Raw genomic sequence first — 12,054 nt, forward strand, 5'->3', positions numbered from 1 at the left:
AAATGCCACGCTACTAACAACAACAATTATTTATTGTTTTTACCACTTCTTTGCTTCTATCAGTTCTACCAGTTCTTACATCTACTAAATATAAACTTAGATTCTTATCTTTTTAGTCATTTTGATTGGTCAGAAGTATAGAGCATCTTCAATTCCCCTCTATTTTCTCCCTTTTTCCTTGCTACTCTCTTTCCCCCTATCTCTCCATTTATATCTCTATCTTCCCCTCTCTTAGCTCCTTCTTTCTATAATTCTATCTCTCTGTATTTTCTAAAAATTTTCTTCTAAAATCTCTTGTGACTAGATTAGCAAGATCGCCGAGAATGGATTTCTGATACACAAAGCAAAAGCTTCTACAAGACACATAATCTATTCCAATGTTTATTTCGAAATCATGATACAAAATAAATTAGAAAGGAGAATAGATCACAGAAATGTCCAAAGGAGATCAACACAGATTTAATAATTTTACATTTAGGTTACTAAGGTAGAAAAGAAAGAATGGAAAAATAAAGAAATGTCACACATACAGAAAAGGTCGCATTATTAATGGTCGATATTGTGAGGTATTTATTTAAAAAAAAAAATTTAAATGCAAGTAATCATGTAAGATCATGATCGAGAGGTACAAAGGGTAGGAGGGCATAAACGGTAGGGATGTTGGTAGAGGACAGGGGTTATACCCATGCCACCTTACTTTTTGAGAAATATCTTTTTTTGGTACGGTATTTGATAAGGAAAGCAATAGAAAAAAAGTAAACAGGCGGCCATAGATTTTGAATTTTTTTTGTATCTTCATTATAATTGGCAAAAAAATCCTTCCCTTTTAAATTTTCGTAAATTGGCGACAACTGGGGAGCACGAAGGGTAAAACTGTTTGCTGTATATTAATTACATATATACATACATTACAAAAATATAGTTTGTCAGTATAGAAATTGTAACCGCCTTTGCAGCATCAAACAGTTTAATTGGCATTAAATTATTTGCTAAAAATATGGATCTGGCTGTTTCTATTAAAAAACAACACCAATAAACACTAATACAATGCAGTATTTTACAAAATAAAAGTATATAAACGTTTGTAAGTTCTTTAAAGGTTTCTAGCCTATGCTTACATAATAGGCACATACGAATATTAATGTACATTAATATTAATATACACATCACATTTGTAGGGAGAAGGTGGTGCAAACTTTTCATCACGTGGGTTTTATGAATTTTCTAATCTTGATTTTTTTTTTTTTTATGAAGGTGTTATGTTATTCAAATTTTTTGAAAATATCTCACTTTCTCTATATTTCTCCTTTTTGAATGGATGCACCGTATCCTCCCTTAATGTCACTATTATACCTTAAGGAGACGCTTATTGGAGTGAAATACTTACAAAAAAGTGCCATTTTGAAACCTAAAGTACAATACTGTATGTGAGCTCTCATCAAAACAAAGTAGACGAAAGCTCAAAATTTAATTCTTGATTTTTTTTTATCATGAAGGTGTCATGTTATTCTAAATTTTTGAAAATATCTCACTTTCTCTATATTTTTCCTTTTTGAATGGATGCACCGTATCCTCCCTTAATGTCACTATTACACCTTAAGCAGACGCTTATTGGAGTGAAATACTTACAAAAAAGTGTCATTTTGAAACCTAAAGTACAATACTGTATGTGAGCTCTCATCAAAATAAAGTAGACGAAAGCTCAAAATTTAATTCTTGATTTTTTTTTATCATGAAGGTGTCATGTTATTCAAAATTTTTTGAAAATATGTCACTTTCTCTATATTTTTCTTTTTGAATGGCAGCACCCTATCCTCCCTTAATGTCACTATTATACCTTAAGTAGACGCTACTTAGAGCGTAATACTTTAAAAAAAAGTGCCATTTTGAAACCTAAAGTACAATACTGTATGTGAGGTCTCATCAAAACAAAGTTGACGAAAGCTCAAAATTTAATCTTAATTTTTTCTTATCATGAAGGTGTCATGTTATTCCGAATTTTTTGAAAATATGTCACTTTATCTGTATTTTTGATTTTTGAATGGCAGCACCCTATCCTCCCTTAATGTCACTATTATACCTTAAGTAGACGCTTATTGGAGTGAAATACTTATAAAAAAGTGCCATTTTGAAACCTAAAGTACAATACTGTATATGAGCTCTCATCAAAGCAAAGTTGACGTAAGCTCAAAATTTAATTTTTTCTTATCATGAAGGTGTCATGTTATTCCAAATGTTTCGAAAATACCTCACTTTATCTGTATTTTGGAATTTTTGAATGGCAGAATTCTATCCTCTTGTCACTATTATACCTGAAGTTGAAGTGCCATTTTCAAACCTAAAGTACAATACTTTATATGAGGTCTCATCAAAACATAGTTGACGAGATCTCAAAGTTCAATTATGGAACAAGTTGAATAGTCTTAATGTTTTAATTAACATTAATTCTATAATGCTTCAACTTTTTTGAAGTTTAATAATAAAAAAAAATTAAATTCGAAATTTCATTAAACTGCTCAAAATTTTATTTAAGGAACCTCAGTGAAAATGACCAATTCGCCTTACAAAATTCATCGTTATGCTAAAAACTTACAAGGAACGAACTTCCAAGACTGTTGGGCTGTTTTTGAAAACATTTCTAGCATGTCTCTCTCCTGTTTGACTTAAGAAACATAATATAAAGTCAACATTTAAGGTTTAACGAGCTTGACAAAAATTCACATATTAATACTAAATATTGATATACTAGATATCTGATTGGTCTGAAACTTACCATATTTACAAGGTTTTTAACACAAACTTTTTTAGACAGATTTATCAAACTTGGACTCTCTTATTGATCTTGGTCCTGCCGCAGGACCTGGCATCTAAAATTCAGATGTTACGTGGGAATATGCTTAACCGCAAGCTACCCAGACGATGGCTGGGCTTGCACAGTCACACCACTGACCCCATCCTAAACTGAGGGTTTTGCTACACCAAGATTTGAACCCTCGTTCCAAAGGACACAGGAGTCTTGAGTCCCATCTACTGAGCTAAGGTGGATCAAACTTCAACAAGAAGCTTCAACTAGATATACTTCCCCAGTGCAGAGTGAAAGTCTTGTAAGCAAGCCAGTAGCTGCATAAATGTGGGACGTTGTGCCGGGGAGTCCAACCAGCAACAGGCCATTACCGCAAATCTGCAAAAAGGGTAAATGAAACTCCTATGATAGCTAACGGAATTTGATATATAATTTTGTCTGCTTTCTTATTCTCAATTTAGAGACTAATGACTGCGATATGACAGCTAAAGCTTAAGGTGAGCACAATTGGCAACTGTTGGCTCTTTATCGTATGTATGTATTGATTTATTATGTCGGATTAGCTTTTATTATAAGTACTTCCCGTCTTCACTCAATTCTTTTCTCTTTTTTTTTATAGAGAGAGACACTTTTATTACATACTAGCTGTTGGGGGTGGGCGCTTCGCGCCCACCCCAACACCTAGTTGGTGGGGCGCTTCGCGCCCCCCCCCCCCCCCAAGCCCCCCCGCGCGCGTAACTCGTTACGCGCCATATTAGTTTACGCGCCATTGTAGTTGTGTCCCTATGTCCCACCTGTGAATATAGATAGATATATTTATATATATATATATATATATATATATATATATATATATGTTTTAACTACGTAAAACTTGCGAATATACAACATTCTTTGCTGTCCCATTGTCTGTGCATATAAATAGATTTTCAGGTTTACCGACTCTTGAACATGCAACAATTAATGGTCCATGGAAAACAATCCGTATTCAGATCTATACCTCATGATTCTAATGATTGCCCTTGAGCTTTGTTGATGGTGATTGCTAATCGACCATTCCCCTGAGTCGCCATCGTCATTTATATATCCCCCTGTGCACCCCGTCGTCCCCTTTGTAGTTATGTCCCTGTGTCCCGGTCGTCATTTATATTCCCTGTGTCCCGGTCGTCATTTGTGTCCCGGTGTTCCAGTCTCTGATTTCTCTTTGAGTGTCCCGGGCGTCATTTATATTCCTTGTGTCCCGGTGTCCCGGTCGTCATTTATATCCCCCTATGCCCCCCGGCGTCCCATTGTAGTTGTGTCCCTGTGTCCCGGTCGTCATTTATATTCCCTGTGTCCCGGTCGTCATTTGTATCCCGGTGTCCCGGTCTGTATATACATCGTTTTTTAGTTTTGTTTTTCTCCTTTATTTTTTTCCTTTTTTCTTTTTTTTCTTTTTTAGTTTATTTAGATTTTTAGATTTTTTAGTTTTTTTTATTAGTTTTTAGTTTTTTGTAGTTTTTACCATTTTTTGGTTTTTTTAGTTTTTTTTTTTTACTTATGTCCTGGTCGTCATTTATACTCCCTGTGTCCCGGTCGTCATTTGTGTCTCGGTGCTTTGTTGATTGCTAATTTATATTATATTTATATTTATATTTTTTATATTTATTAATATTTTTTTAGTTTTCTTTTTCTCTTATTTTTCAGTTTTTTCCTTTTTTTTAGTTTTTTCTTCTTTAGTTTTTAGTTTTTTTTTGTTTTTTACCTTTTTTAGTTTTTTTAGTTTTTTTAGTTTTTTAGCTTTTTTAGTTTTTTTATTAGTTTTTAGTTTTTTTTTAGTTTTTGCCTTTTTTTAGTTTTTTCAGTTTTTTTTAGTTTTTAGTTTTTTACCTTTTTTTAGTTTTTTTTAGTTTTTTAGCTTTTTTAGTTTTTTTTCTTTTAGTTTTTTTTGTAGTTTTTACCTTTTTTAGGTTTTTTTCTTCTTTTGTATTAGTGTGAAATAATTCAGACGTCATATGCGGACAAATACGACGTCACTCGACAGACAGACAGACAGACATAACCCACAAACAACTTATTTTTATATATATTTATTCATATTTTTTAGTTTTCTTTTCTCTTTTATTTTTCAGTTTTTTTCCTTTTTTTTAGTTTTTTTCTTTTTTAGTTTTTAGTTTTTTTTAGTTTTTTACCTTTTTTTAGTTTTTTTAGTTTTTTTAGTTTTTTAGCTTTTTTAGTTTTTTTATTAGTTTTTTTTTGTAGTTTTTGCCTTTTTTATTTTTTTCAGTTTTTTTTTAGTTATTAGATTTTTACCTTTTTTTAGTTTTTTTTTAGTTTTGTAGCTTTTTAGTTTTTTTTTTTCTTTTTAGTTTTTTTTGTAGTTTTTACCTTTTTTAGTTTTTTTCTTCTTTTGTATTAGTGTGAAATAATTCAGACGTCATATGCGGACAAACATGACGTCACCTGATCCACAGATCCACAGATCCACACACAGACAACTTATTTTTATATATATAGATATCATCAATATACATAACAACCAAATCAGCCACTGTAGAAAGTCAAAGATTTATTAGTAATGGCTGATAGACATGCAATGAACAACAATACCGACAACATTAACAAAGTGAAACAAGACAAAAAAGTGTGAAAAGAAAACAAAAGGAAAATAAAGAAGAGAGATAGAGAGAAAGAGAAAGAGAGAGAGAAAGAAAAAGAGAATTCTTCCATGTTTCTTCCACAATTTTCTATCTAAATTTACTAGCTTCGTCAGATCGGTTCCTATCCTCCATGCTGCATTGTATGTATTGAAAATACACAAATAGAAATGACTTACATAAATCAACGCGAAGCCCATCAGCAATTTAAGCTGTTTCCGGTGGGAACATTTTTAAAGTTAGAGCAATTAACTACTGCTGTGGATTTAGTGCATTAATTGTTACTGTAATAGTATATCTCTAGGAATCGATTTGCCAGAGAGCTCGGATTAGGCACGCACTCTCTTCCTCTTTTTGTTACCTAGCCTTATCTCCTACTTAGTTTATGCTAAGCTTTCAGTATCCTTAAGAAATTCTCTTTCGCATACTAATATTTTTTGACAAGATTTCATCTTTTCTAATTTTTCTTATTTGGGTGTGAATATACTATAGTATGTTAATCTTAAGGGATTTAAATTTGTGTCAAAGACTGTATGGTCATGATTACCATAAATATTGACTTCGGGAAAATTATCCATTAGAAATTAATAGATAGCACTAAGCTTGGTTAAAATGAAACGCGCTTACATTTTTTTTGCCCAAACAGATGTAAATTGGTAAGAAAATTTTAACTTTTAATCCCTCTTAATTTCAGCTTACTCCTTGGCTATATCTTAAAAATAGATGGATTTCCTCATTTTAACACTACTTTCCAAAATAGCTTCAAAGGTACAAATAGCAGTACTGATATGTTTTCTTGATATACCCAGTATCTGATTATTTTCTCTGTGAAAATAATTTGAACTAGCATAGTTTTATTTCTGCCATATCAAATTTATTATTTTAAAATAATTTTGGGTCAAATCCTTTCTTATTCTCCCTCCTGACAACTTATTTAGACTAGAGCTTAAATCTAGAATGAAACGAGAGGAAAGTGAATTCCCGAGATTTCTATTCAGTGGAGAACCCAATAATTTATTGTTTTAAATCTACAAGAATGGGCGTCAATAATTTAAATTAAAAAAGAATGTCAGATGGAATTTCGATTTGCTTCGAGTCGGAAATTCATGACGAAATGCCTCGAAGATATGTATGCGCGTCTGTTATGTCAATGGTCAATCTTATACCAACTGTATCATTTACGTCAGAAAGTTACAAAAATAAACTGTCATTTTAATTTTTCTTTGTAGCAATAACTTATGAAATAGCTCATCTTGTCTTTTAAATATTAAATAAAAAAACAAATTTTTTTAACGGAAAGTAAGGAGCGACATTAAAACTTAAAACGAACAGAAATTACTTCGTATATGAAAGGAGATGCTTCCTCATCAAAGCCCCGCTCTTTACGCTAAAGTTTGACTCTTTTTCTTAACTCTACTTTTTAAAACAGTAAAAAAATTTAGCGTAAAGAGCAGGGTGTTGATGAGGAAGCATCTCCTTTCATATACGAAGTAATTTCTCTTAGTTTTAAGTTTTAATGTCGCTCCTTACTTTTTCCTCCTTTTCTTTTGACTCTTTTTCTCAACTCTACTTTTTAAAACCGTAAAAACCTTTGGCGTAAAGAGCGGGGAGTTGATGAGGAAGCATCTCCTTTCATATACGAAGTAATTTCTCTTAGTTTTAAGTTTTAATGTCGCTCCTTATTTTCCGTTAAAATTTTTTTTTTTTATTTAATTTCTGAACGTTTTTGAATCAATGCATGTTTTGATTTTGGCTCTCCGCAGATGAATAGTTAAAACGAAATTTGCATATTTATTATTTTGCTAAATGGCTTTCTCATAATTTTGATTACATGATTTTGAGAAAGAAGGAGCGGAGGAGGAGGCCTAGTTGCCCTCCGATTTTTGGTTACTTTAAAAGGCAACTAGAACTTTTAACTTTTTTACGAATGTTTTATTAGTAAAAGATACACGTAACTTAAAAATTAGCTTACGTAGTGAACTTTTGTATTCTCATGCTTTTATTACGTATACGAAGGGGTTCACCCCTCGTCAGAATCTCGCTCTTTACACTAAAGCTTAAATTTTGTTCCAATTTCTTAAGAATGACCCCTGAATCACAAAAGCCGTAGAATAAATAGTTGAAATTACTAAAAATTCTTAGCTTTAAACAGAGCGAGGTAATAGGAGGAGGTGAGCCCATCATATGCGTAATAATTTCTGTTCGTTTAAAATTTTAATTTTTCTCCTTACTTTCAGTTGAAGAAACGTTTTCATATTTATTTTTTCATTTTATTTTTCAAAATAGTGCTGGATAGTCCTGCGCTCCCTTCATGAGAATTTTCTTCCCCATGACAAATTCCTCCAAGGAAATTTCCCCCAGCATATCCCCCTCTTCTCAACCCCCCAACCTAAAAATTCCCCTGAAAACGTCCTGTACACTTCCAAATAACCATTACTATATGTAAGCACTGGTTAAAGTTTGTAACTTGTGGCCCCTCCCACGGGGACTGCGGGGGAGTAAGTCCTCCCCAAAGACATAGTTATAAGGTTTGTTGACTACGCTGAATATGATCGCTATCTCATAATTTTGATCTGGTTACATTGGGAAAATAATTAGCGTGGGAGGGGGCCTAGGTGCCCTCCAATTTTTTTGGTCACTTAAAAAGGGCACTAGAACTTTTTAATTCCGTTAGAATGAGCCCTCTCGCATCATTCTAGGACAACTGGGTTGATACGATCACCCCCTAGGAAAAAAAAAACAACAAACAAACAAATAAACACGCATCCTTGATCTGCCTTCTGGCAAAAAATACAAAATTCCAAATTTTTGTATATAGGAGATGTAACATCCACAATAGGGTTCTCTCATACGCTGAATCTGATGGTATGATTTTCGTTAAGATTCTATGACTTTTAGGGGTTGTTTTTCCCTGTTTTCTAAAATAAGGCAAATTTTCTCAGGCTCGTAACTTTTGATGGGTAAGACTAAACTTGATTAAACTTATATATTTAAAATCAGCATAGCTATTGATATCAAAATTCCATTTTTTAAAGTTTTGGTTACTATTAAGCCGGGTCGCTCCTTACTACAGTTCGTTACCACGAACTGTTTAATAGTGAATGGCACAAGTAAATTAAGAGTTACTACTTTTTTTTAATTCATTATAAACACACACACACATACATACACGGATTGAAAGATGCTTCGATTTGAAAAAAAAAACTTAATACGTTCTCAGCTCAAAAAGATCCGTAAATGCTCCTCATTTGGCAATGTAGACTTTAGGTTTAAACGGACATTCGCACGGGAGAACTTTTTTTTGTTATTTAGTTGCGGATTTAGGAATCAGTTTTTGCTTTTCTAACAGTTTTTTTTTCTACAAGGGTAGCAATAAACATTCGAATCTTTATTTATATTTTCGTCCGAACAATACTGGAAGGACACAGGTGTTGAGAGTTAAAATTAACTCTCAACACCTGTTCACTGCCTCGATACTGCCTCGATACTGCCCCTGAACACCGATCTTTATAGAACAACTGTCTCGATACGATCACCTCTGGGAAAAAACAACAACAAATAAACACACATCCATGATATTTCTTCTGGAAAAAAAAATTCCAAAAATTCCACATTTTTGAAGATAGGAGCTTGAAACATCAGCAGAAGGGTTTTCTGATATGCTGAATCTAACGATGTGATTTTCATCAAGATCCCTTGACTTTTGGAGGATGTTTCCCTCTTTTTGAAAATCATGCAAGTGTTGTCGGGCGCATAGATTTTGACGGGTAATATTAGACTTAATGACTTTTATATACTTGGAATCAGCAAAAAAAGCAAATTCTGTTGATATATTACTACTACTACTACTACTAATAACTCACCGCAGCACCAAAACGCATGAAGCCAACACAGCTACGTACGCTCCTCCTCCAGCCCAATCTATTCAAAATCTGCCTCTTTACACCCTCCCAGGAAGTCCCACTTGGTGTTGAGAGTTAAAATGTCATTCATGAAAATTCAGTGTGTAAATAAATGCACATTGCTCATTTATCTAATTTACAAATATTTTCTGTCTTGTTAATTTTTAGTGTCACTTTTGTATTTTAGAAGACGAACGGCGGTAGGTTAAGGTTTTCTTGGTTTTACCTCAGTTTCAAAAGGAAAGATCTTTCTTCTGTTCGTTTTCAGCATTTTGTTTCTGTATTTTTTTCTTTTTTCCGTTTTGGTATCGTAAAAAGAGGATATTATATAAATTTGGTATAAATAATGTTTCGGAAAAATTGCTGCTGCGAGCAGAAGGCTGTCAAATATTACCATAAGTCGATTGCCACATGTCTAGGATTTTGTTTTCTTGTAAAGTATTTTATTTTTATTTTTCTCTCTCTCTCTTTTGTACTCCAGTTTCTGCGTCACTGTATTTTTGAGCTATATGTAGATTATTATTCTTATATCCTCTAAATTCTAAAGAAAACTGAATTCCAAACGGTTAGTAAAAACAAATTACAAGTAAGGAGTTACTCGTGACTATAGCAACCCTAGATCTAATAAAGGAATTTAACAAGTAGGGGAATATAAAAACAGTTTTTAAGTGAAAACACAGAGTGACATTTAAATTTAAATAATTTAATTTAAATAAATTAAAATTAAATAAAATTAAATAATTAAATAATAAAAATTAAATAATTAAACTTAAATTTAAACATTTAAATAATTCTTTATATATGAATTAATGAAACTTTATTAACAAGCAAACTCTCACAAAATCAAACGGCTGAACTTGTTGCTTTCTTTCAGGTAGCCTATATTGTATTAAAGAAAAAAAAAACTATAACAAAAGTAAGTACATTATAAAAGCATATAGCAATGAACCCAACTGGCCTGTAAAATAAAAATGAAACAACCAAACTGACACATTAATAATACACATGACAGATTAACATTATATATTACAACTTTCATTTATTTATGATTCCATTGAATGCTGGTTTTTGACAGTTTGCCCCAATGATTCAAGGAAAAATACTCTAATACAATGGTGTTACGACTAAGCAAAAAACAAATTCTCACAGTGATAGATTATATTGATACACATTCTTTTTAAATAATAATATTTTTCGTTCAAGTGTTTTGAAAGGCAATCAGTAAATAAAACAATTACCTATGAGCTATATTTGTTGCTCTTAAAAATGTTTTCAGTAAAGTATCAGTAAAATTTTAGCCTTGCAAGTGAGAAGTTGAAAATCGGGGTAGCCTCCAACAAATATAAATAATATTTGTTCAATTTAAATTTTAATATCGGTCGTTATTTTCATTTGATAAAACTTGTTTTTAATTTAATGAGAGGCAACGTAATACCGTTGCCTATAGTAAAGGCCATACGGCTCCAATGTTTTATTATTATTTGTTTATTTTTTCCCAGAGGCACTTCATGTGGAAGGGTTCGTCGTATAAACTTCAAAAGGGAACCGTTCGATTGGAAATCGAAAGTTCTAGTGCCCATTTTAAGAGTAAAAATGATCGGAGGGCAACTAGCCCCTCTACGCCCTTTTTCCCCAAATACATCTGATAAAAATCTTGAGGTAGGCATTTTGTTAAAAATAGTTCAAACATCATATAACAAAACTCCAGGGTCGACATAATCCCCCAGAGCCTGGGGGAAGGTTTTGTATGTTATGCCCTGGGGGTAAATATGGTTTTTATAGAGGGGCACGTATAAACCTCTAAGAGGGCTCATTTGACTGGAAATAAAAGTTCTAGTTCACTTTTTTACAGTGAACAGATATCAGAGGTCAACTAATCCCTCCTCACGCTCTTTTTTCCCCAATTGCATCAGATAACAATTCTGGGACAGCCATTTTGTTAAAAAAATGTTCAAAGGTCAGCCGATGTCGACAAACCCCCCCCCCCCAGACCTGGGGAAGACGGTGTAAGTTATGCCCTTGGGGCATATATGGTTCTTATGGAAGCGATGCACGTATAAACTTCAGAGAGGGCTCATTTAATCGGAAATTGAAAGTTCTAGTTCACATTTTAAGAGTCTGTGACTTAATGTGGCTTAAGTGATCGGAAGACAGCAAGCTCCCCCCGCTGTTTTTCCCAAATTGCATCAGATTAAAATTTTGAGATAGACATCTTCTTAAAAATAGTTTAAAGGTCAGATAAAAAAAACTCTGGTGTCGACACAGTCCCCAGGGCCTGGGGGCAGGCGTTATAAGTTATGCCCTGGGGGCTTAAGTCATTCTTATGGAAGTCATGCTCGTTTAAACTTCAGAGAGGGCTCATTTGATTGGAAATTGAAAGCTTTAGTTCACTTTTTAAGATTCATAAGTGATCGGAAGGTAGTTAGCCTCCCCCTGCCCTTTTCCCCCCAAATGCATCAAATAAAAATTTTGAAATAGTCATTTTGTTAAAAATAGTTCAAGGGTCAAATGAAAAAATTTACTGCGTCAGCAAAACCCCCAGGGCTAGGGGGCAGGTGTTGTAAGTTATTCCCTGGGGCAAATATGGTTCTCATAGATGGGATGCTCGTACAAACTTCAGACAGGGTTGATTTGATTGGAAAGTAAAAGTTCTAGTTCATTTTTTAGAGTCAAAAGAGATCGGAGGGCAACTAGCCCCCCCCCCGTCCTGCCT

General features: G+C 33.2%; 1 protein-coding gene across 2 annotated transcripts in view; it reads right to left on the reverse strand.

Annotated features, from left to right (window-relative positions):
• Positions 1-370: 370 nt before the first annotated feature.
• LOC136037347 (tyrosine-protein kinase Drl-like) overlaps positions 371-12,054 on the reverse strand; it is a 227,572-nt gene continuing 215,888 nt past the window's right edge. For both annotated transcript variants that reach the window (XM_065720022.1, XM_065720021.1), the window contains one exon: positions 371-3,181. In XM_065720022.1, the coding sequence (XP_065576094.1) occupies positions 3,070-3,181 (112 nt within the window). In that variant the 3' untranslated portion in view covers positions 371-3,069. The remainder of the gene's footprint in view (positions 3,182-12,054) is intronic.

The sequence above is a fragment of the Artemia franciscana genome, chromosome 16, assembly GCF_032884065.1.
Source record: "Artemia franciscana chromosome 16, ASM3288406v1, whole genome shotgun sequence".
NCBI classification, from domain to species: domain Eukaryota; kingdom Metazoa; phylum Arthropoda; class Branchiopoda; order Anostraca; family Artemiidae; genus Artemia; species Artemia franciscana.